The 25,455-nt window shown below is 40.8% G+C and overlaps 2 protein-coding genes across 3 annotated transcripts; both read right to left on the reverse strand.

Annotated features, from left to right (window-relative positions):
- Positions 1–127: 127 nt before the first annotated feature.
- LSMEM1 (leucine rich single-pass membrane protein 1) lies at positions 128–8,279 on the reverse strand. 2 transcript variants are annotated; one of them, XM_084206394.1, is made up of 5 exons: positions 8,147–8,271; positions 7,393–7,575; positions 5,603–5,734; positions 2,409–2,546; positions 128–682 (listed from the first exon to the last, which is right to left on the reverse strand). In XM_084206394.1, the coding sequence occupies exons 3-5, from the start codon at positions 5,727–5,729 to the stop codon at positions 495–497; spliced, it is 453 nt and encodes a 150-aa protein (XP_084062520.1). In that variant the 5' UTR covers positions 5,730–5,734; positions 7,393–7,575; positions 8,147–8,271; the 3' UTR covers positions 128–494. The 2 variants fall into 2 exon arrangements, with proteins under 2 accessions (XP_084062520.1, XP_084062521.1); XM_084206395.1 differs by lacking the exon at positions 7,393–7,575 and having other exon boundaries at positions 8,147–8,279.
- Positions 8,280–10,366: 2,087 nt separating this feature from the next.
- On the reverse strand, positions 10,367–21,341 carry IFRD1 (interferon related developmental regulator 1). Its single transcript, XM_084206853.1, has 12 exons — positions 21,034–21,341; positions 19,232–19,336; positions 18,187–18,268; positions 17,645–17,769; positions 17,190–17,347; positions 15,999–16,049; positions 15,726–15,904; positions 15,514–15,622; positions 13,480–13,614; positions 12,665–12,793; positions 11,548–11,643; positions 10,367–11,048 (listed from the first exon to the last, which is right to left on the reverse strand). The coding sequence occupies exons 1-12, from the start codon at positions 21,077–21,079 to the stop codon at positions 10,959–10,961; spliced, it is 1,305 nt and encodes a 434-aa protein (XP_084062979.1). The 5' UTR covers positions 21,080–21,341; the 3' UTR covers positions 10,367–10,958.
- Between the last annotated feature and the right edge of the window lie 4,114 nt (positions 21,342–25,455).

A 25,455-nucleotide genomic window follows, 5' to 3' on the forward strand; every position in this document is an offset into this window, starting at 1 on the left:
CAGTATATTTAGATGTACAGAAGGGAAAACCACAAAGCTATCGACCAGAAACGGATTTATTTATAAGTCATGAAATCCAAAGTTATCCTTAAATACAAATAGCAATAGAAACAAACAGAAAGCTGGTACAAAGGTAACAGAATAATGATTAAGTGAACAAGGTCATACTGGAATCATGTGAATAGAACTCGTGACTTTCTGTGATCATTGACTTACTTTTAAAGCAAAAACTAGGCCCTTACCCCTGTGATTTATAATGCACAGGGAATCTGGAAGTTTTGCCCCAAGCTGACAATCCATTGCTTATTGTGAATCCTGTGGGCTTGGTATTACAAATCTATGCCCACATAAAACAGGGTAAAATACTGATTGCTAATACTTTTCATTCAGCTGGCTTTTCCAGGGATGTTTCAGCAACCATGTTTCAGCAGTCTGTGTGCCATATGTGAACATATCTGAGTTATGACTATGCTGAATTTCTTTCCAAAGAAGATTTATTCCCCAGGGACTTTGAGCTCAGCATGGGTAAAGAAGTAAGCATGAAGATCAGAAGGCTTTTCCTTAATTCTGGATTGATTCAGATGCTTTAATATAATATTGTTAAGTTTCTTCAGTTCTTCTATGTTCTTCTTTTCAGATAGTAGTCTGCTTGATATTTGGTCCACCTCATTTCTAGTTTGAACTTGAAAAGGAGAATGTACCACATTAAATTGGCAACATTTAAGTCAAGAGCATCACTACCCTCATTTGTATTCCTGTGAGACTTTGTAAGGAATTATGATGACTAAAAACATTAAACAGAAAACTACAAAACCTAATAATAAGAAGTTATACATCTGGTGGGTTTACCTGCTCACTGCATTCTTTTTTGCTTATTTGCTAGATTCTTCTTTTAGTTTAGTGCAGAGTAATAAAATCATATATGGCTCAGATAATTTTTACAGTTTTCAGGAGCACATCCATTAGTGTCAACAGGGAAATGTCTTATTTTGGGGCTCAAGATCCAATTTGTGGCAAGTATGTGCATCTATTTTATTTTAAATAAAAGAAAAATTCTTGCAATTGCTGATATTTCGAGGCCAGCCTCCTCTGGCGTGCCAATATGAACTCCTGGAGCTATTTTCATTTTGACCTTCTGAAGTTAAAAAATTTACCCATGGGTTTTGAAGCTTAAGTGCAATAGTAGCAATGCTAAAGGAATCTATGCATGTGATTTGCAAACATCTCAGATTATAGAACACACTATATCTAGACGTATCTAAAAAACATTGTAACATAAACTGAAACACCACTGGAAATCAGTTTCAAAAATCCACGCCTCCACCAACCTGAGTGCAAGCAAACCGCTTTAATTCTTGCAAGAAATTTTTTCACTTCAGTTTATAATTTTTCCACTAGAGCAACCCAATACTTATTTTTCTATACCAAGGCTCTACTTTTAGCAGCTCCATGTCAAATAAATCTGAAATTCAAGTATGAGGTATTTCAATTAGGATTTTACAATCCTGTTACTTAAAATCTACTTTATGTTCTTTACTTGTCTGATATCTCTTTGAGTGCTGGTAAGAAAATTTAGTAAAGGGTTAGGATTTCCTGGCCTAAAAGAAAAATCAGGATTTTCACTATGTTTCAGCAAATTCCCTACTACAGGATATAAGAAATCCTGATTTCATAAGGGTTCCAATTCTTTCAAAATAGTCTTGTAAATTGAAATAATGCTCCTCAGATTCTATTCAATATTATTAGCTCAGAAAACCCCAAGATGGCAAGGGTTCCATTAACAAGCCATATCTTCAGCTAAACCTGCCTGATCAGTCCTAAAAATCTGGAACAGTGATTGTGTCTGTAGATCAATGCTACATGCAAATCTTGATAAATGTTTAATTCCTTTTCTTATGCTTAAGACTTTCTTAGCTCCAAATCAATTTCCAGTCAGTACTTTGTTGACAAAGGGTCAGGTCTTCCTTCAGGTAGCCTGATTTAAGTGTTAGCCTGGATGGAATTCCAGTTTCAGTGGAATGACCCCAATACTGAGTTTTATCTGGAAAGCAATGGAAGGCACATTGCCAAAGCATCTCACTGCCATACAATTACCTTTCAATTTTAATTTCATTTCCAGCCAGCATTTTTAGCAACACAGTAAAATGCTGCTGAGATAAATGCTTCACAGCTGTTGAAGCTCACAAATTCTTAGCACTAAGAATAAAACTGTGCCTTCCAGCCCTGAGAGAGGGTTGTTTGCCTGTGCTCCTGCCCCCAGGACCTCGACCCAGTGCCCAGAACCAGCCAAAGTCTTTGACCATGCAAATACAGGAGTCGCATGTCACAGGGTAGCACGACACATTCCAGCAAAGTTCTTTTTCCAATTGGCCCTACATTTTTTTAGAGCTATTCTTTGGTTTACTTACATATTAAGAATATTACAAATGAAACAAGAGCCAAACTGACGGTCAAAGTAAGAACAAAGGTGACGAGGAACAGACGCTGGCTGCTTGCGTGGCTCCCTGCCGTGCTTTCTCCAGTACCACCAGTGTTGTCTTCCTCGTCTGTTAAGAGATGACAAACTATTTGGTGATACAGGTTTTTGAGGTTGGTTAGGATAAGCATGACATAATGCTTCTGGCATCATGAAATGATGCAGAATACATTGCATATTTGGCCAACAGATTTTATTCCCTGTGACATTTAACGAGAGGAGAAGAAATCAACTCTATGAACTCAGCTTGAATTTGGAAATATAAAAAATTATACATCTGTTATAGCTGTTAAAACATGTTTTTGTGTTGAAATACAGTGTTTTCTTGAAGTTGACCTGTTTTACAGTTCAGAGTTTTGCAGTTGTTTGACATGTACAAAGGTTGCAATGAAGTTTTCATCAGGCAGATTTGTAAGGGCTTGATTGCATTTAACCTTTTCAAAAGGGAAGAAAGCTAAATTCATATTGAAAACCAAGGTGCAGAGTCATCATACACATTCATCCTCTAGATATGCTTCTTTTTCTGTTTAATGAGAAGTATCTCTGGGATGATTAATCTCCCAAAGTAAGCCCCTCAGTTAAGCCCCTAATGTTGTATAGAATTAATTTAGGTCTTGACTGTTTTATCTTAAAACAAATGTTTCCAATATTCTTCTTCATCTTTAGGATTTGTTGGTTTCATTCCAGTAAAAAATGAGGCACCTATCCTCCCAGTTGTCAGGAATGGAACAGACTCTCACACAGAGTACAGATGTTCTCCTCTAAGCACAGGAAGAATGAGGGGGAAAAGAAAGGCACTTTCAGTGCTGACCTCAAATCAGCTCAACAAGCCAGTTCATTTCTTTTTAAAGAATGTGTTCTATATATAGGGAAATTCAGTCGTTTCTCTCATAGAAACAGTTGCAATCAATGTGAGGTGGCACTAAGCCCCAGAGATAAAAAGTCAAGTGAACACCATGAGGAAATTCATGTGAGTGCAAAAAATTTACACTTGAGCCAGATTTGTTTAATCTTAAGTTTGTACACTACTGTAATAACTTACAAAGATTTGGGTTTATTTTCTGTTTTGGAGGGAGGAGAAAGCTAATGTAATTTCACTTTGGTGTCAGTCTCATACATACTAAAATTACATGCAAATTACTGTAATTTATCCTTCTGTAATTGCTCTCTTGACATTCTGAAAGGGAGAGTAGTGTGTACATCTGTGAAAAATGTATTTCTAGATCATGTTCTTGTTTTAGCTGTTGTTGTTCTTGGTCATGTTCTTGTTTTAGATTTTAGGAAATCTCTGAGGCCTTTGCAACTGAGCCTGTAGTGATAAAGCTGAGGAAAGGCTGCATATGTCATTTCTGGACTTTAATAATGACCCTACCTAGGGCTGAGCAATTCACTGAGCTGGTAGATCTCTGAGAATATCTCTGTTTTTCTTTATTTTGTGTTTAACACACTCCTGTCTGTGAGCAAGCTGGAATATTTTCATATTTTTCCTTTGACGTTCTATTCTTATTCCCTTAGCATTCATTAAAAATGCCCCATATAATCAGTGTCTGCACCAATATTGCTTTCTAATCAGAACAATAGGGATGGGCAGGGCCTGCTTCTGCTGCCTGCCAAGCATCCTAAGTGATCAATAGTGGTCTCAAGAGTGGTCTGAGCTAGCTCTGCCTAATGAATACTTCTTACTATTTCATCAGGCTGAACGTGCCAGGCTACAGTGCTGTGAGGAATTGGTGAGCAAACATTCTTGTCAAGCTGCAAGCAGTGGGAACATTTTATCATCTAAAACATGAAATTACTGCATAGCTCCTCCTGAAGCAACTAAACGGCATATGCATTTTAAACAGCTTTTGACATGTCTCTGATCTTCTGGGAAGAGAACCAGAGTTTTATGCTGCTGAGTAAATTAGCTGACAGGATGAGACATCTACAGACTCTCCAAGCTTAAAAGCTACATTAAAAGAATAATCCTAGAAGGAACCAAAGGATTTTACAAATTTATTAACAACATACTTATTAAGCTACCATTTTTTACTGCTGAAATGTAGGGAGGGGCATGCATGTGATTATTCCAGAGAATCACGTATGTTTCCACAGAACCTTGCATATTTACCCTAAAAGTAAGTAATACTGTCCAACAAAATTGCAAAAGAAAGCAAAACAGTCACACTGAAAGGAGTTTCTTAAAATTAGGATTAATATATGTCATTGTCTAATTTTCCATGTGTAGAAGTGACGTTATCAAGATATGTCTAAAATATTTGCGTTAAATGTGGAAACCAGCACCACTCTAGTTAGTTGGATTAGGAAAAGTTAGGGGACTTGGAAACAGAAGTAATTAGAAAATATTTAAGACCCAAAATTAGAAGCATGATTAAGTTATGGCCACATTTTAACATAGCTGCTGATCTATAAATTTCTCCACTCAAATCTGCCATTACAATAAGGGAAATAAAAGCAGACTCAAATATTACTATGTGGAATGCTGCTGAAGAGCTCCAGGTTTTAAGATATTTTCAGGTCACAAAGAACTCAAATTCTAGTTATCACTGGGTGAAAATATTCTTGTAGCTGTGAGAAATCAAAGGCAAAAGCCTTATCAAAACCAGTAGAAATGTGGGAGTCATAACTGAAACTGTGAGTAAAAAAAGTCCAGAAACAAAAATGCTTAAATGTTTCACAGGATATTTCAGGTAACTGGTTTGAGATCTTAGGAGATGTGTCTTAAAGGAATGAGCAGGAATTCTCAGGTGCTTCTATTGCCACAAATGAATTTTAGTGCTTGGGAAGAGCTATGATGCTATTTATCTAGAAGGTGTATATTGGGCGTTACTAGAGACATTATCCTGCAAGAGATCACCTCATAAATCCCAACTGAAACAGAAGATAAGTTCAGGTTTGGAAGCAAATCCCTAACAAAATGCAAGGATTTTCAGGAACCTAAAGCAGAAATACTCAGCAGGAACAGCTAAATCATTTCTGATTCATCTAAATTGTGCCATTTTCAATCTTTTCTTACATTTTTCAGTACAGAGCTTGGTACACCTATTGGCCTATTAGGCTGTGGACATCAGCGACACACAATATGGCTTGTAAATTCAGAAATCCACAGATACCTATCACACATACCTAGTGAGCGCTGGGATTCAGCTGGACAAACATTTAGCTTGTTTAGGTTGTTTAGGGAATCAACTACATAAAGTTTTCCTTCTTCATGAGTATCAGGCAGTTTAAATTCCAAGGAAGGCCTCTCCATTGTCTCTAAAAGAAACAATAATTTAAAAAGTAAATTAACACATGGCTGTGGGAAATAACTTGTAACAGTTGGTATTGTGTTCTAAGGAAATACTGAGCAGTCTAAACAATCCCTAAAATACAGAGATTTGAAGGACCAGCACACTTACTAGATCTTGAAGGCAGGGACAACTCAATACATAGCACTTATTTATTCTTGGGAATCTTTGATGATCAAAACATTTCATTTTTGCATTGTGTTTGTGCACATACATGTGTGTATGGGAAAAGAGAGAAAGGGAAGTCAAATTGACTGGCTCCAGCATTGATTTGAATGGTACCTGTTTAATATGATTTGGTGAGTACTTGGTAAGAGGAGGTGTGACCACAGTGAAAGCCAAACCTTCACTAACACTTCCAGGAGAGATGTCACTCAGGTCCTCTTCTTTCAGCATCAAGTAATTGAGAGATAAAACAGGGAAAGCAGGTATGAATGTAGGAGATAAGCAGGAGACATGTCTGTTTACACACCTGAGAATATCACTGTGAAGCTATTATTAGTGAAAAAAGGAACAAAAAATGTAGTCTACTTTACACAGTTTTGAACAAATTTAAAAAGCTTTTTCTTCAGACTAGTACCCCTTGCACTAAAAAAGGCACTGGATGAAGTTAAATTAGTAAAAGCAATTTCTCTGCAGAGTCTGGCTGCATGAACTCTGAGTGATTTGTAACATAAATACAGTTTTGAAAGAAGATTATATATAGAAAATAAGCAATACCTAGGGAGGCAGCTTCTACGTATTGGATATTATTCCTTTTGTCTTTTGCTTTTCTTTACACTACTGTGATTGCAAAAATGTCTTCCAGAAACAAACTACACTTCTAGCCATAAGGAGATGCAGGCATTCTAAGTAGGCATGTTGTCTACAACTGTCACTGAAAAGTCTCTCTGTAATTATTAAAGAAAAATCTATTCCTCCAGGTAATATCCCTCTTATTCTAAGATATCCTTTCTCACCTTAGAATCACAGCCTAAATGTACATTTTCCTTGCTAGCGAATGTAAGGGGGGTGCCCCCACAGATTAGTTTAAATTTGGATCAGAATGCATCTTACCCATTTAGTATTTTATAAAGCTCTCAAGTTCAATTTTATCTGCCAACAGAAATCAGCACTTTGTGGGATGCAAACCTCCCTTGATGACATGTGTTAAGCGCCTAAGGGTGATTTCTGAATCCTAGATGGGTTAACTGTCCTCTTGACATGCTTCTGAGCCTTTTCTTCCTCTCCAAGGAATACAGAACACAGTGTGACCAGATTCCTAATAAAACACCTAAATTAAAAACCTAAAATTTGCACCCTAATTGTTTGCAGAAAATCCTCACTCCTTCCCTCATCAAACCACATGCAGATCACCATAATTCCCCCAAATCTGAGTGCACTGCAAAGTAGACATTCAGTGAACCTCAGTAAGTCTGAAGACTCAGCACTGAATGCAATCCTGACAACAGGGCTTGCTCTCCTGCTAGTAGAGACTGACAAGACTATAAGGATACTTTTATATTTCTTTTTAACTGCCTATAAGAAAAGATTTTTATTGCAACTTACTTTTTTCTCTGTTCAGAAGTGTTGCTTCAAAGTACAAAGAAAATGTAGCAAAGCTGGCATGATAGGGGTTAACCTTACCTAGTATATGATCTTTAGGGTGTGCAGCAGTAACTTCAGGACAGATGGCTGTGCCCACTGTCCTTCCTCTAGAGCATGACACGGCACCAGGCAGCACAGTCTGTGAGCCACATCCCCACCAGAGCTGGCTCTGCTCTGCTCTCCCCACATGCACAGCCTCAGCCAACAAATCATTATGGAGCCCTGTGTTTGAACATGTGCCAAAAGTTACTACTTCATGCACAAAGGCTGTTGGTTATTTTTAGATTCTGAAGAGCAGTTGTTTCTCTCTTTTGATTAATACCTCCCTGCAGCTTTAGGGAAGACTCTTCTTAACAGCTTGAGGTGTAATAAATGTGACTACCTTTGATTCATTAGTATTATGAATTCTGTGTTTCTGCACCTATCATTTAAGTATTTGCACATGTAAACACAGTGAAGATTATCATTATTAATTCAAAAAAGTTTATATTACATTTGTTTGATTCCATTGGCGTGCCAGAGGAGAAAGGATACAAACATTAGTGTCACCGGACAAAAGTACTGATTATTTTCCCAACAAATCAATCTAAACATTGGGACCTTTGGATTCACTTTTTCTTGTACTTTAACCTTGCCTAAAGACTTTTTTCCCCAATACAACTTTTGAATTTCTTCCTAAGTCATTGTGGTAAAAAAAAACAACTTAAAATGAGAACACTGAGAATTCTTCACATTAAAAAAAAAGAAATAAAATCTAAAATGTTAAAAAATATGAGAATGAAACATTACTTACAACATAATTACATTCAGGTAATGTGCCAGTATGGAAGAAATCAGCCAGTGAAAATCATGTGAAGAAAACTTGTTCTGCAGTTCCTCTCTCTACTTTTAGTCCCATAGGAACCTGTCGAGTCCTGCAGTACCCATAAAGATAGCTGTGAACCAGACTGCCCCTCTCAGTCTATATTTAGAGTTCAGCTTGGCCAAGTATACTCCCTTTGCAATACTGGTCTGCTTAAACAGAAATCAGCACATACACAGCTCCTTTTTATTATATTGGAATCATGATAGCATCCCATCATGGAGAATGAGGGTTATTACTGATGATCAGTATTTCAGTAAGCGTTTGGTTAGTGCCAAACCTCTTAGCTTTAGTGCTTGTCCAAAATGCATTTGCTGTGCAGAAGAGTCATATCTACAACACTGTAGCTATGAGTAACCCGTTTGCTATGCAGAAGAGTCATATCTACAGTATTGCAGTCATGAGTATTTTAAAGTCATAGACTAGGAAAACCAGGGTCTTTCCCCTTCTCCTATACACTTTATGAATTCAAGTGGAACAGTATTACATGCTGGACTAATTTGTCTGGCATCCTTAGCTGTTCAAAGATAAAATTCTGATGAACTGCTGGTAAGTAGTGTAATTGCTCCTTTGCTGACAGTTCTTTTGGTCACTTTTTTCCTTGCTGACATTGCAGAAGGCAGTGTTACAGCACATTGTACTGACAGGGACTGCAGCTCAATACCACAAATCCTTTCTGAAGCTATCCCATGTCTAAAATTCTGAATCCCTTTTAACTGCCCATAAACATATTTCTCTCTCAGGAAACAAAAGAGAATAAATCACCTGACTCATATTTCCCACCCTAAGCTGACATGTTCTGCTGCTCAGAATTACTCCCTTTCTACAGGAGTCTCCTGGAAGTCCCCCCTCCACTTAAGGATGTGCAAGACAGGAAAAAAACCAAAACCAAACAAACAAACAACACCTGTGTGGCATCCATGCCCAAAAACTCCTCTGACACTAAAATAATTGTAAGACAAGGACCCAGGCCTCTCCAGCTGGAAAGGTCTGCAAACCCAAGGGATGTCTGCAGGGCTGCAGAAGAGCCACCTCTGCAACAGCGCTGGAAGCCACCTGGGTCACTGTGGGTGGCAGCTACAGTGTAACAGGGAAAAGGACAGGCACCTGCTTGGCCCCTGCCAGGAGGTGCTACAGAAACACTGGACAGGAAGCCATCAAAAGATCAAAAGTGCCTGGCAAAGGACACCAAAGGGGACCACGGGAGACAGCAACAGGCTCGAGGAACAGCTTTGCTCAAAGGGAATGTCTTTGACCAGGCAACTACTGGCACACAGCTTCACCTTGTTCAAGGATCTGGGTTTTATTCTCCACTTGTATGACACTGACATCTGCTCCATCAACACAGTTTTCAGTTCAAGGTTTTGTGCAGGCTAGGTGATGAGTTTTGCAAGCCAAACAAGTTCTTACATAGTGGATTTATGGGGGGAAAAAAGCAACACGTAAAGTAGGAAGTACAACTCAGTATTCATTGACTTTCTGTAATAGGTTCAACTGTAATCAGAAACTGGGAGGGGGAAAAAAAAACCTCAACCACTCCACCCCAAACCCAACTTTCCCTTATCAGAGCAGGCCAGTGTTCAGGGGGTGGTGTTGTTTTCAATGCAGTGTTTACTTCATCTGGTGACAAAACATTTTAAGAATGTTTATTTAGACATAAAGCACTTTTACAGATCTTCAGGTTCAGAAGCTCCAGCTAGCCAGGTTTTAGTGTCTTTATTATGTAACAAACCCCTGCCCTCCCCCCCCCCCCCCCCAATTCCTAAGTCAGTTCTCAGCTACTGGCATATTTCAGTATTATAGAACCAGAAATTGAGGTTAGAAGAGTAGTTTTTCGACATGAACACAGGGAAGCCAGACTGGTTCCTCTAAGATAAAGGACAACATATTTTGCAGCACCAAAACTAGGAAATGTTTGACCATTAGAGAAGTAATGACCAATCAAGATTAGGTGGCTGTGCAGAACACATGCAAGTAAGCAGAAGACACCTTTAAAACACAGCAAGGTAGACTTGCATGTAGCATCTACTAACACACTGAGAATACCCCAAGCACGTGTTTGAACCAGCAAATAAACCCATCCCTTTCAACCTTTAGGTTTTGCCAGTGTTCAGCTTTTCATTCATGGAGTAATTACTTTTACACAGAGAGCAGACAGTGAGAAACATCTTTATTCCAAAAATTAAATATTCAATTTCAGAACACAAGAACCTTGCTCTTATTTTACATGGAGGCAAGCATTTGTCATTCACTACTTGACTGTCACTGGAAGTTACTGAACTTCATAGTCCCTGTCAGGATGAAGTTATACTTACATAGGGATTTCTTGTCTGTCTACCACTGGAGAGTTTTAAAGAGTTACTAAAATAATTTCACACAAACATGGTCATCTTCTCATATTCTTATCAGAACACTTGGTCATGACTTTACCTTTATATAAAAAATCCAATCTGACACAGCATTTGACTAGAGTTATCCACCCCATTTAATGTATCAGTTACAACATAATCGACCTTTGGAGCTAGTGGGGGGCTAATGTATAGCATTATAATATATCCCAGCACCAAATGTTACATCAATTTATATACAATGTATACCCAACTAAGCAACAACATGCATTATATTTACAGACTATGTAACAAACCCGTGCACAACTGCAAACTGACTACAGAAGTTTAAAAATTCATTTAAATGTTACAAATTTATTTGAATTATGAAAATTGAACCCTGTTGAAAAGGGAATCTAAAAAAATTCCCCCACATCTGCTCTTTTATCACGACATTTACTTCTAGCCTTCGTCCGAGCCTTGAATGCTGCAGAGTTGTACAAGTGCTACAAAACAAAAAAAGAAAAAAAATCACATATTGTCATAAGGCTTATGCCCTTCAGAGATTTTTCATGTTACACAACAAATGAAAATAACCTTTTATTAATCTTTGAAGTAAACTGATAGTTTATAGTATGTTATCTTTGCACCAAAAGCTAATCTGTGTGTGTATATGTATATACATATACAGACAGATACATGTTTTCTAGGGAGGGATCTACAGGAAAAATATATCTCAGAAGAGACGAAGTTTCACCTATGTGAAGCATGAACTTAGTACCCATCAGCAACCACATCAACTTTCAGACCCCTTGGAAAAAAACAGAAGCAGACACCTGCCCAGTAGAAAATGTAAGAGTTCATAAATGCATACAAGTAAGGCTGGGTTTCATTCAGGACAATATGAGGCACTCTTAGAACTACAGTCTAACAATGACAGCTTCTGAAGTGGAGGAGTAATCAGAGTAGGAAGTAAAGAAAATTTAATACAGTGCAGTAACCTACCCTTTCAAAACGGGATATCTTCATTGTTTTAAGAGTTGCAGCATCCAGCATTACTGGTGGACCAAGCTCAAACACATTCCGAAGAAAGTCATTTGACTAAAAGAGAAACACACCAAATGATTAGTTTCCCCTCTAATTATCAAGTTTCTAAAGTAGACTACTGTAAAATATTCCAGTAAGAAATACTAAGATTTGTGGCAATTCCACATATTCCAGTAATACTAAGATTTGTGGCAAACTGCTGCTATCTTTAGCAATTAAGTCAAGAACACTTCCTCCTTCAACCAGAATAAGGCTAAAAGTGAAAACAGCCACTTTGAGAAGACAGAAGGCTCCTCCTGCCTCCTTTGTTATTTTTGTCCCAGCAAATGAGACACTGTTCTGTTCTACACAAAATCAGGCAGCTGAATAGACCTGTATGGTTTCACAACACACCAGTTTTAAAGTATGTGTCTGTCAAAGTAGTACTTGAAAAAAACTGAAAAACCTGCTACATGCCTGAGCTCCCTCACTCACACAGAAATTCAATTAACACAGGACTGAAGATTTTAACCTCATGGTTTTCACAGCAATTTGGGAACATAAATTCCTAAAGTACAGCTCCTGCTTCTGTTACATATGTAAACAGATGACTAGTAAAAAAGCAGTTCCCAGAACAGAGATAAAGATTTCTGCCATCTCTTCTGGAATGCTGCCAGCATTGGGCTGCAAGCTGTGTTCATTATTTTTGACTAAAACTTTCCCTTTCTTTTACAGGCTTCAACAGGAAGGATGGAGGCATATAGCTTTACAGCAGCCAGACAACTATACCGCTCTGCTGAAAGAGAGCATAAGGATTTAGGGAAAACCCTGAAGCTAAAAACATATTCAGCTTACATATCTTCTTAGAGAAGTCAATTACTATGCTAGCACACACAGGCTACAACAACTCAGAAGCAGCTTACCCAGACAGCTGTAGCTCACTGTAATTAATATTTTAACTGCTGTCTTTAACACCTCAAATGCAAGGCTCATCACTTCACTAAGTTCTACTCAGGATTTGGTAATTCAGACTGAATTCCATCAAAGAAGCTAGACACAGAGGAACAGTCTGAGCAAGTGTCAAAGAGCAGCTCACCTGCAAATGGTATTGCATCCCCGACCCTAGAATCTCCTTGAACGTCTCATAAGTTTGTTTTTTAACCCAGCAGTCAATATACATGCGCTCAGGTCCAAACTTCACCATCTCTGTAGGGAAGTCGCGCTCCTACGCAAAAATCAAAGGAAACAACAGCTATAATTTTTATTTAAACAGTCTTTTGTACTAGCAATTTTATACATCTCTGAACTTTACTTTGACTGATGAATTTGGCACATCAAAACCTTCCAAATAACAGTGTACATATGCTAAAGATTGTATTTGTTCATACAGCAGATGCACACCTACAGTCAAATTTCATGTAGAACTTGAAGCTGATATTCTTCATGATTACAAAGCTTTTTAAAAAACAAATGCTCAACTTTCATCTTTAAAATTACTTTAAGAATTGGACTTATCTCCAGGAAAACCAGTTCCAAGTGCAGAAGCCACTTTTAAGTCAGACTATAAGCCTCATTTAGTCCCTACCTTAGAGGTATTTGGGACCATGGAATGTAACAAGTGCTAATAGGTGAGTTAGATCCTTCTACAGGCAGAATCCCAGAGATGACTTCAAATTATGCCAAGCCTTCTCCTTAGCTTCCACAATTTTTAACTATTCCCAGTCTTTTTTCAACATTCCTTAAAAAAGCAGTTCTATTCCACATATGTGATCAGACTATGAAATCTCACTAAAAATAGCTTTTTCCTGTTTCTTTCACTGAAACAGTAATTCTCTTTAATAAAATTGTTTTCACTGAATCATACACTATATATTTTGAAGGTCTAGATTGTAACTAAGACAAAAGAATCACCTCAACAGCCCGCAGAACGTCTCTGAAGACAGATCGCTGCTTTCTTTTATCCACTTTGGCCCGGTGCTTGTTTCCATCAGTAGCCAGAGCTCTTAGTTTCTCTGTTAGAAGGTCCATATCTTCATAAAAGAAATCCTAGGTTACCAGAAAAAATACATTTTTTAGGGTTTTTCAGATTTTGGGCATATAGATTTCTACAACCTCTTACTTTATTTAAAAAGACAGAGAGCACTTCTGCAGTTCCATCTGCAGCATTGAAACCAGCAAGAACAAAATCACAGCACCCAGTTTAACAGGAAGGGCACTAACAAAGTCTGTTTGGTCAGCCACACAAACCATACAGCTCCATCAGTGTGCATATACACCTGCCAATCTATTCCACTCAGTAATTCCAAGGGACTCAAACTGCTAAACAGATCTGCTGAACTGCTCCTGCCAACAAGCTGAGGGGACTTTAATGTTGTTAGCACAAAATTCCTGCTGCTGGAGGCAAACTGTGAGACACCACTGGACTGACAGTATGGAATATTTAGCTATAAGTCTCGTATGGAATGGGAAATTAGGAAACTTTTTTTTAATGCTTAATAAAACTGTAATAAATAGCTTTGTGTTATTCACTTTATTAATTAACATGTGCTTTACATATATATAAATATTTTCTCCACTGCACTTAACTCGGCAGTAGTTCACTGGACTGGTAAGAATGCATGCAAACTTACGTAAAACCAAGTTTTCATGGTTTGTAGGTTTTATTTTAATCTGAATGTTCTGTCATGTCAACTGACTAGACTAAGCTTACTGCAAGCTTTCTAAAAGGATGTGGTCAAAGGCTAATGCACCAAGCATTTTTAATCTGCACTGATTGTTAAGGATTCAATGAGAATAATCTGTAATGATTAAAGGGGCATTTCCTCAATGCAACAGCAGATATTGTAGTGAATAGTTTCATTTGTTAACATATTTTAAGATTTGAATTACTTGCAGTCAGCTTGACCAAATAAAGGATCAAGTTGTGTTTTCCATTTACTTTTTTCCTTTCAAGTTGACTTTCATAGCCAAGAGACTCAAATCCATACTGCTTGCATTTATACGGAAGCCTTATCATTGTTTCAGATTATACTGTGCTAGTGTGTCATGATTCCTGACTTAAATGGAGTTATCCTTTCACTTTAGGCAGCATTCTGGCAAAGCGCAGCAGCCTTGAGTTGGGAGCCCTTCAGGCAACTCTCCCAAACTGTGCCACGTGTAAGCAGAGGGAGGCTGTTTCCTTCAGTGCTGTCAAGATAAAAGTCTGAAAATTAATAAGGCATATTGAAGAATGTAAATGCAAATTTAGCTGTGGACAAGCTAATATTGAACAGTTTGCACCTAATCAAATTCAAAAACAAACTCCAAGAAATCCCACCAAATGAAGTATTACTGATATCTGTGTGAAATTTGTGCCAATTCCTTAAAAACCTCCCCCTTAAAATGACTGCCTAGTTCTTAACTGACTAAAATTGTCAAATGCTGTGAGAAGCCATCATGCAATATGAGTTATTCTTCTCAAGTTATCTAAACAAGAATACTGAAAAAACAATACTTAAAGTCAACATGTTTTCTACCTGTGCAGGCTGTGATGTCAATTACTCAAACTTGTCTGCATAAGCACCTGATGAGTGATCCCACTACAGTAAACAATACTGTTTCATTCTGGAATCTCTCTAGAGATATCTTTTTTTTATTCTATTTTAAAAGCAGATGGTGGATTTAGATTTAAATCTTGCATTCCTTATTTCTGGTTGCTATTAAGTAGCATCTGATGCATTTTGTTATATTGGTCCTGTTCTGCAATAAAGAAATTAAGTGTAAAAAAAATGATAGTTATAAATTATTGCTATACACACTTAGACTGGGGCAGACTCACTAGAAGGAATATAAACCATGGAATTATTTGTATGAAACTGTTGAAATCCAGGGTGGTGTGCAACACAGGTTAAGTAATTTGTCTCATTGTCCTGATGAAAGAAGGCTTAGCTGCTGACATCTACTTACGGCATCTGTTTCACGTGCCAGTTCAAACAGAAGTGCTAGTGTTTCTCCAGCAGCTATTCTCATGTTGAGATCATCACAAGACAGCAGGCTTGGAAGTTTATGCAAGTGCCTAAGGAGTAAGTAATATTCGATTAAGATCTAAATTTTACTGACACTGTTTCATTACATATAAAGAGCCATTACAAATTTTGCTTTCCAAGACAGACACTCACATTTCAATTTTCTTCTTCACTTCATTCATTGGACAAATGGTCAACAACAATGTCCATGCTAAGAGAGCACTGACATGAAGCACAGTATTATGGGTACTTGATACACCATTAGTGTCTCTATCCCGCTGATAGGCCTTCATGAAGATGTTTTCCAGGCATTCCATAGTAGAGTACAGTTCCTGTACATGGGAAAAATACCATAGAAGTGATTTAGGAGTCACACATTTTCATCTTGTCAGTTTATTACATTTGAAAGGTAGCAATCATTCTCACCGTAATGTCATCGGTCACAATGAAACAGCAAATCCCTAAGCAGGTTGCACACTGGACACAAAAGAAAAAAAAAGCATCAGTATTTGAAAATGTTATAGTTTCAAACTTGGGACCCTTGAAATTTAACATCTGGAGCAACAGAAACTTGAGATAAAAACTTTAAGAGTCTAGAAGTCACCAGTCCTTAATTCACCTTCTTTGTAATGCTTAGCTCCCAATTCCCATGTACTCTCAGGCTGTGGGAAATCCTTTTCTCCTTCTGGCCACTATTTCAATTAAATAGAATAAAAATGCTGCCCTAAAAAGCCCTTCCTGGAATGCTCCAACTTCTCCTGCACGTCTGTTTCCTATGCCCCATATACTAGTCCAGCTTCTCTTATGAAGAGTAAAGAAAAAAACATTTGAAAGTGATGTTTGCACCAACCACACAGACTCAAAACTACACTTGAACAGGAAAAACTTTAATAGCTTCTGTTTGTTTGTAGAAATAACTAACTGCTGTTGAACTAAAACTACCTCCTTTTTTGCAAATGACAGTATCTGTTGTGCCATAGCTTGACTAGACTAGGAGTAGACAGCCACATACTGATAAAGGAAAGTTGGAAAGCATTAGCTAAATCTCTGAAGTTTTACTTAAACTTTTGGCAAGTGCTTTGGACAACCTTCTTTCACTATTTTGAGCATTTGAAGTATATGTGAGATGACCGGGCAAAAGTAACTTAAAAAACCTTTGGCAGAATGGCTGTATTGTTTATGTAGTTTCCAGATGTGCTATATGTGATTTCCCCATAAATAAATGTAAATGCTTAAGGAACATTTCTGTGCTGTTTAAGAATAAAATTAAATTCCACTAATAAAATAAGATTAGTACAGGAAGGATATAGCACTCAGTAGGAAAGTGAGAAGATGTTTTCTAGGAGCCCAACATCAGTCCCCAGAACTAAGGAAGCTGCAATACAGTGAGTTCAGACACTTGACAAAGCAGTACGTGTAGCAGCTGAAGAAGTGAATCACGTTCAGCTTTCAGGTGGAACTTTTAAGTCAGTGAAAACTGCTATTCATCACTGAGGGCATATGTCAACATTATGAGTACACACTAGTGTGGTAACCTTTAGTCCTGGATTACACAACAGTGAGCTGGTCAGAAGCAGCCCTCTGTCCCTGCCTGGCAAATAAACATTTCATACTTACAGCCTGTCTGGCTTGGATACTGGCTGTTCCATCACAGACAATCTTCTTCAGAACTGGACCAAGGGTCTTAAAAATCTCCTCGCTTTCAATTCCTGACCCCATCTGCACACACAGAAGACAAGCCAGTCCAGCAGCTGCACACTGTTCGTCGCTCTTACCTAGGGATTAATTAACAGTGATGAGCAACCACCTTTTGCCCTGCCTTCCTCCTTTAATCTTTTAAGGATAACAGTCTGAAAGCACGTAAGTGGAAATTCAGAAACCAAGAGATAGAAGATAATTTCAGTTAATTTTCTAGGACAGTAAAAATGTGACACCTGCATTTACAAAGTAATGTTACCTAAATTATTAACCACTCCATAAAGCACTAGAGAACATTCACAATCTTAATTTCTTTTAAACAATATGCTATTTCATAGGGATTATTGCTTTCTAATAGCATGGATGTTAATTACCTTTCTTTATGCAGCGCTCAATGCTATCAGTTAGCGTCATTCTCCTTTCCATGATAAATTCATATAGTATTTTAGAAGAAAATGCACTTTTCAGGCTTTCAAGGGCTGCTTGCCTTGTCTTTGCACTGTTAGAAGAGAAAAGGAAGACCTCCTGAAATCAGCACATGTCAGCTGAACCTCCGCCCTTGCTTTATGGTGATTTATGTTTGCCTACACCCAGTAGTAAGAGTAACCCACAGAAGTACCATGAAGAAATGAAATGCTCAGAATTGCCTCCTTACTCAAGGACAGCAAAATTTTGTTTGGGGATAAAAGTTCACAGCAGTATTGCTAGCCAGAAAGAAAGTCACTCTACTTCAATATATTAGAAAAAGAAAGTCTAACTCATTCTAAAAAATCAGTAGAAGGAAAAAGGTTTTTTTAGATCCAGAAGTCCTCCCCAGATTCCTCAGTAAGCATAGAAAAAGATTTGATGCATATTTTCCTTATTAAATCAAGCAAGAAAACAATACATGAATGTGTTTCTTCAAAGCAGACTATACCTCTTGTCCAATGTAAGATCAATAAATCCCTTCAACTTGTATTCTAAGTCTTCTTGAGTGGCTTCTTCATCAACTTCAGGCCCTAATCCAGAAGAAATAATTTAGTCCTGCTGATACACATTTCATTAGCAGACACAGTAGTTCCAACACAATGCTTTTAACACTAATAAGGAAGCAGCTTAATACAGACAACAGCTACAGAATTGTTCAGTATCACAGCAACATAATGGTGTTAAACCTACTACATCAGACTGTGCCCTAAAAGGCTTTCATAAAAACTGGCCTATTGATACATTTGTGCTGCTTCTAGATCTGCTTCTTACACATGCCAAGAATGAATGCAGGAGCGAATCAGGTCTTACATAAATTTTCTCCATCTGATGGACCACCAGTCAATCCTGTCAACACATTTTCATCCAGTCCACTACATCTGCCCCTGGAGTACTGCAAGGTGCTCAGAGCTGATGCAATGAGTCAAAGCAGCCTGTCCCACATACCATCAATTCAGCCACCTCTGCAACAGGAGCTCGGTTAAGAGCAGCATGTATCCAACAATGGCTCCCTGCTAATTCCCCTGTTTCAGGCCTTCAGGTCCCCTCCTCTCAACAAAATGAATTTCGAGTAGTCCAGATTACAAAAATGGTAAAGGAGACAAGCACAAACCTAGCTCAAAACAGGCAAATGTGACTCTTCCAATCTTAAACTCTTCTGCAGTTCTTACTGCTTCAGCTACCTGTTATGTAAATCCAATTCACTTTAAAATTCTCATTGTCTCTAAAGCAGTACTCTATATCTTATTGTCTCTATATTTATATTCTGTTCTAGTAGAATACAGCCTGAGAGTTTCACAGGGCTCAGGAAACCTGGAGTATATATTTACATATCTATATAAACAAAACAAAAAAACCAGCCACTGGATTAGCCATCGCAGTCTTAATATAATGTCATTATTTCATTATTGCTACTTACAGTCTATTAAAAGCTAGTAAATCAACTCAAGTTTTATGTTTTTAAAAGATGAATAGATATAAATAAAAGAATTTACCATCCTCAGTGAAGCTAGCAGGATCACTGAAGCCACTGCAGTGGCTCATGGTTTCAATTGAAGCATCTTCATCACTAAAAGGCTGCACGTTTCTGGGCTGACCACCTTGAGCAAAGATGAACACAATAGTTTGGTCATTTCTCATACAGAAAAGGAAGATTTGAGCACCAAAAGTAGAACTGAACCCACTCAGGGCAGATTTGCTTTCCCTAACCCAACCACAGAAAGAACATTTCCATCCTCTGCTGGTTCCTTTATTCCCACCTACTCTGAAGACTTTGTTGGCTCTGTTCTGGAACATCATTTGTGAGTAGCGAGGAAAGGCCCACCTAGTACTGGTCCAATTCTTACTCTAGAAATTGGATGAATTCCTACTGTAAATTTAGAATCTTTCTACAACTTCATGTTAATGCAGCTTTCTGTGACTATGCTTTAAAAATAGGTCCGTGCTAATTTAGCTGTTAGAATGAGCCATCTAAAAAAACTGCCATACCGTCCTTATTTTTTAATTTTGAGGAACTTCAAGACAGTGTAAGTCAAACCTTTGGGCAAATGTACATTACCCAGTTCAATGCAGGATATATGGGATTAGGTGTAGTATGTGCAGGATCAGCTATGTCCAATTCTTTTACTACTGAATTACAAGTACAAGCCAGAACATCAGATATTCAACAGGGCATAGAAGTTTTTCCCTCTCAGGATGAAGACCATCTTAGTGCAGCAGCTTTCAGACTTTTTGATGAAAGTAGTATTTTTACTGATGTTGACTTCCCATTTCATATCTGTTTCTTCTCCAACAGTTCCCAAAACAACATTTACAGAACTCTGAATTCTGTTCTTTCAGCTATTTTTTTTCTATGTTATTTAGAAGGTGGCACACAGGGCTTACCAGCTTCAAGCAGGCTCCCTGACTACTAACACGCCAAAAAACTATTCTTATCTAGGCAGAATAAGCTTTCAGTTGGATCAGTGTCCAAGGGCTTTCCAATTAAGTTAGTCACACTCCGGAAGTTTTGCTACTTTTAGCTGAATCCACTTGTATCGTTAACCATAACCCAAAAAAACCCCACCAGCCAATGCACGAGCGAACAAACTTGGAGGCTCATAGCTCTCACATGGCCACCTTCTTGCTGCTATCAAAGAGGGATTCAACAGAAGTGGCAAGAATGAAAGCAAGCCCCTCACAAATTAAAATAAGAGCAGTTGCAGAAACACCCTATAAATTGCTCACTTCCCGAAAACCTGGTATTAGAAACCAATGCTTCACGCAGCTATGCTAGCTTGAAGTGCAATTTCGCACCACCCTACAAAACCTCCGTTCTGTCCCAGGCATCAGCCCCTCAGACACGCACATTCTGCATTTGTTTATTTTATAACATCCTATTTTAGGATAAGAAAAAGGCTTTGTTCTTTAAAGCCACAGCAGCCTCCCGGGGCACGACACGGTGACACACAGCCACAGCAGCTGCCGGTGGTGCAGCGGGCGGACCTGCGGCCGGGCCGCCCGAGCCGCCGCTGCCCCGGGGCGCTCCCGGCGGCGCCAGCGCGGCCGCGCCCGCCGGCCCCGGCTCCGCGGCGCATGCGCGCAGCAGCGTGAGGTGGCGGTTTCGGGGACGGCTCCTGTCACCCGCCCGGCCCCGGCCCGGCCGGCGATAGCCCCAGGGCCGCGCCCGCCCGTCCCGCCGCTCACCCACCGCCCGCGGGGAGGCGGGGCACCGCCGGAAAGCGCGGCTCTTTTCCCGCGGCCACGGGAAACGCCATCTAGACCCCGCGCCCCTACCCGCCGGCCCGGCCGCACTCACCGGCTCCGCGCTGGTGGTTGCTCCCCCGCTTCTTAGGCTTGGGCATGGTCGCAGCGGCGCTCGGCTCAGCTCCCGCGGCCCTTCTCCGGGTCTCGGTCTCCCTGCTCCCCCCCGCCCGGGAATCAGCGACAATCAGCCGATAGAAGAGCAGGAGCGCTTTTTATTCCAACGCCTCTGCGAGGCTGACTTCTCGAGCCGGGGCAGCGGGGGTGATTGGCGAGAGCAGGCGGAGGGCGAACCGGCGGCAAAGGCAGAAATCCCCGTGGAGGCCCGTGAGCGGAGTCGATGCATCTTTCTCCTCTCAGACACCCGGGGCTAAAGGCGCGGAGGGGGCGCCGGAGCCACTTTTATAGCCCCACCGGGCTGCGGGGGCGGGGCCCCGCGCCGCTGCAGCCAATGGCCGAGCGTTGCGGCGGTGGGCCGCTGACTCAGCGGCGCGAGCTCGTGACGCGCGAGAGCCGCTGCCCAGTGGCGGGGCTGGGACGTCAGCGGCGCCTCGCGCGTCGCGCCGCGGTGCACGCCGGGAGCGGCGGGCCCCGGCGCCAGCCCAGGGGCGGTGCTGGGGGCGTCTGAGGGCGCGCAGGGCGGGGAACAAAGCGGGTCCGCGGTGCCCGGCGGCTCCCTCCGTATTCCCTCCGCGCTCCCTCCGCGCTCCCTCCGCGACGGCTGGGCTCGGCTTCCGGCCCCCGCCATGTGCGCGGCTGCCTCTGGGAAGGGCAAGCTCGGCTGGGCCGCGTGCAGCTCTGTGGATGTGCGTGGCGGTCGCCGGCACTGCTCGCCGTGTAGGCGGGGAATGCCGGAAGGGTTCACAGAGTCACACAACCGTGTGGTTTGGAAAGGACAAAGGACCTCTGGTGATCCTCCAGTCCAACCCCCTGCCACGGCAGGGTCGCCTGGAACAGGCGGCACAGGGACGTGTCCAGGTGGAGCTTGAATGTCCCCAGAAGGGAGAATCCAGGATCTCCCTGGGCAGCCTGTGCCCGGGCTCTGCCACTGTAAAGCTCTTCCTCGCGTTGAGGGGGAACTTCCTGTGTGTCGGTGTATGGCCACTGCTCGTCATCCTGCCAGTGGGCACCTCTGGAAAGAGTCTGGCACCATCCTCTTGGCACCCCCCTTCCAGATACTGACATGCATTAATGTGATCCCCTCGCAGTGGTCTATAGACTAAACAGCCCCAGCTGCTGCAGTCTCTCCTCATAGACTCCAAAGGATCTTTGTGGGCCTCCACTGCACCCTCTCCACTACCTCCTTGTCTTTCTTGTACTGAGGAGCCCAGAACAACAGTGTGCTTTCTCATTTAAAAACAGGTATGCAGGATAGATGCTTTACTCCTTCATAGCAGATTTTCTTCCAATGCAGAAGAGTTTTGTCAAGTATATCTTCCAATGTAGAGACTTGTATTTTATGCTTTTTAATCCAAAAATAATTTTTTTTATGTTCTCTGCTAAGCATCAAATAACTAAATAAATTAATTAATAGAAATACAATAGCTTTCCTGTCCACCAAACAGAGATTGGTTTATGTTTCTGAGCTCTGAATGTTTGTGAGTGTTCACTGATAGGCCGTATCAGAACTGCAGTGTTTGAGGAAGGGAAGGCAGTTTTGCAGAACTTGCTGAAGGTTACATAAGACACAATTGCGATTACACTGTTTGAATTCTGTTGTGTACAAAATGTATTTACACTGACTTCTAGAAAGGCAAACTTCCATAACAATTGTCCTTATATGCCGCATGAAGAACAAAGGAGTTAGTGAGCCATTTGTGCATGCTGGGTCGGGAAATGCTAGAAGTGTCTATTCTAGTAAATAGTAGCTGGCTGTACCTGAGCCCAATGTTTTCCATTGCTGTCAGTGTGAGACTTCTGGTGGACAATTCCCTGGGCATGGGAGGTTCAAATCCCTGGAAAGGTTTAAGTCAGATCTTTTAGCATCCTGTTTAAGAAGAGCAGAGAAGAGACAGACATCAGTATGTACTGCATCTATACAGGACAACACATTAATGTCTCAAGGGCACCAGTTTTTCTCCCTCAGGATGAAATGTTAGAGCAAAGGACAGCCTTCCAGGTAAGCTGGCAAAGGAGTAGCAATTAAATGCAAAGGCAAAAACTGCTCTTGGGTACACAAGACATTATTAGAACAAGGGAGCAGCACTGGGCACACTACAACACCCAACAGGCGTCAAGCAAACTTGTATGGTGGGAGTATTTGAGCTGCGAGATGCCAACACCACTCGAGTGAGAGCAGCAATGTCCTGACAATTTCCTCCATGTTCCCCCTGTAATATGCAGATTGATTTTGGGGTGCAGGCTGACTGGCCTCAACAGAATTGAAATTGCTGCCTTCCAGCTTATAGCCCTGTCTCACAACTGTTTGAGGCTGCCAGCAAGGATTTAGTTTAATGCTGAAATCCTTGCAGGTGTGACAGTCTGAATACTGTGCTGAACTGTGCATGTCGTCAGTGCTACCTCACGGTGGAGTTGGAAGGGCTAAGTGTCCCTTGTGTACTTGAAGGTGGTTCTGCCAGGAGAGGTGGAGCTAGTGCCCTGGAGAGAGAGGAGAGAATGCTGCAGAGGAGGTGGGAAAATCAACAGCTAAATTGTTAAATGCTGTTGCCAGATTTAGACAACTAGAATAAATTACAAAAGGTGACAACTTGTGACTACTTTGGGTTTGTGACCACTTTGCATTTTGCTTGGGCTTTTGAAATATGATTTCTCCAGGTTACTGAGATTCTCTGATTATTTGACCAAGAGTTAAGTGAAATCACATAAGAGGAGTTGTGTATCATTGCTTAGTTTTGCTGTCTGTCTGTCTGTGACAGAACAGACTCTTTGTCTTGGTTCTGACTTCTTGCCCACTCTCCTGATTTATCCTATTGGCAGGAATGCGTGGCGCCAGTAGGCTGGCTCAAGACAGCTTTCTAACAAAAATCTTTGGCTAAAAGGAGAGTCACGTGGTGTCTGCAATCCATGTTCCTATTGTCTGGCTTGTGCTAAAACTACTGGTGTTAGGAGTGTCACAGTCCCAGTGGCACCAATGATACCAGTGGTAGGTGAGAGGTGACATCCTTTGGAGAAAAGTATTTTGTGGAGTAGCAAGTTGGGAGTGGAGGGTGACACTAAGGCATGCATGACAGTGGCTTTACTAGCAAGTACCATAGCACCCAAACAAGAATAGCAGAGCAATTCTGGTGGTGGCTGGAAGTTCAGCCAAGAGTACAGATCACCAGTAACCATCCCAGTGAACACAGTGACAAGGAGATCTGAGGTCAAGCCAGAAAAGCCAAGCCAATGAGTCAGGGTCAGAATCAGGTTCAATGACAATAACCAGGACCAACCAGCCACCAGTCTGGTCATCATTAGACAAGCCAACAGTGATGGGAGGGATTCAAGATCATCTCAGTTGGGTCAGGGTCTGAATCAGTGGGTGAGGCCAGGCACAGAGGCACAGCCATACATGTAACATAGCTGAGGCAAGGACTGAGGGAGAGTGCTTCAGTGTAGGCTCAGCAAAGTAGGTGGCCCTCAATTCTTATAGCTCCTTTTCACACTGCACTCTAATCCAAGGTCACTCAGCTGCACTACGACAGAGCTGCCTTTGAGCATAGGCAGCTTAATGCTGACTAAGCCCCCAAGAAAAGGTCTAATTAAGAACTTCACCCCAGCTGAGGGACATACATATGTGACTGACTCAGTTTATGTGGCTTAGTATTTGTGTGCCAGAGTTTATTTTAAAGACATGTAAACCATCATAATTTATGACCAGCTGGAGGCATGGCCAGACATATTCTCTGTACACTATTAAATGTTGTAAAGAATTCAGAATTGAGGGAATCATATGGATCCTTGATTCATATGGGTGTATTTTCCTCCTCCTTTGACACAATGTTCCTGTTATCTTGGCATACAGAATTCTTTGGATTTTCTTTTTCCTTTCTGCTGGGCCTTAAAACATGACTGTCTTTGAACTCAGAAGAGGATCCCAAGCTCATCCAAACCTGGAAAATAAACCATGCTAAGGCATTCCCTGAACAAATATTGCAAAATACCTGTGTTTTTAGTGACCTACTAGGATTGACAGGCCTTCAGAGCGTGTGCCTCAAAGCAGTGCCATGGTCCTCTCTCTGGAACACTTAATGCTACAAATGCTGTCAGCACTGACATGTAGTCACACTGCTGAAAATAAATTGCCTATGATAAATTACAGCCACAGCCCCCTCAATTCTGGCTACAGTTGCTACAGTGGAACGCTTGCTTGGGGGCTGACTTGACTCTGCAGGCAGAAGGAACTCATTCACTTTCTTTGCATAGGTAGGGCACCCAGTCTTGTGTCTCAGGAGAAAAGTAAGACTTAGACGGGAGAGCTCATGTCAGGTCTTCATTGGGAAGGTGTTCAGATGAATGCATGTACTTCCAGGTGTAC

The sequence above is a fragment of the Fringilla coelebs genome (genome assembly GCF_963513975.1).
Source record: "Fringilla coelebs genome assembly, chromosome: 5".
Classification (NCBI taxonomy): Eukaryota; Metazoa; Chordata; class Aves; order Passeriformes; family Fringillidae; genus Fringilla; species Fringilla coelebs.

What these genes read in the sequence shown, in the direction of transcription:
- LSMEM1 (XM_084206395.1), bottom strand. Translation starts at nt 5,729, where the DNA reads ATGGAGAGGCCTTCCTTGGAATTTAAACTGCCTGATACTCATGAAGAA. An exon ending in TGAATCCCAGCGCTCACTAG is followed by an intron (nt 2,547 to 5,602) that starts GTATGTGTGATA and finishes ATCTCTTAACAG; the next exon opens with ACGAGGAAGACAACACTGGT. An exon ending in ATTTGTAATATTCTTAATAT is followed by an intron (nt 683 to 2,408) that starts GTAAGTAAACCA and finishes CTCCTTTTCAAG; the next exon opens with TTCAAACTAGAAATGAGGTG.
- IFRD1 (XM_084206853.1), bottom strand. Translation starts at nt 21,079, where the DNA reads ATGCCCAAGCCTAAGAAGCGGGGGAGCAACCACCAGCGCGGAGCCG. An exon ending in GTATCCAAGCCAGACAGGCT is followed by an intron (nt 16,050 to 17,189) that starts GTAAGTATGAAA and finishes TTTTGTGTCCAG; the next exon opens with TGTGCAACCTGCTTAGGGAT. An exon ending in GTGAAGAAGAAAATTGAAAT is followed by an intron (nt 15,623 to 15,725) that starts GTGAGTGTCTGT and finishes CTTACTCCTTAG; the next exon opens with GCACTTGCATAAACTTCCAA.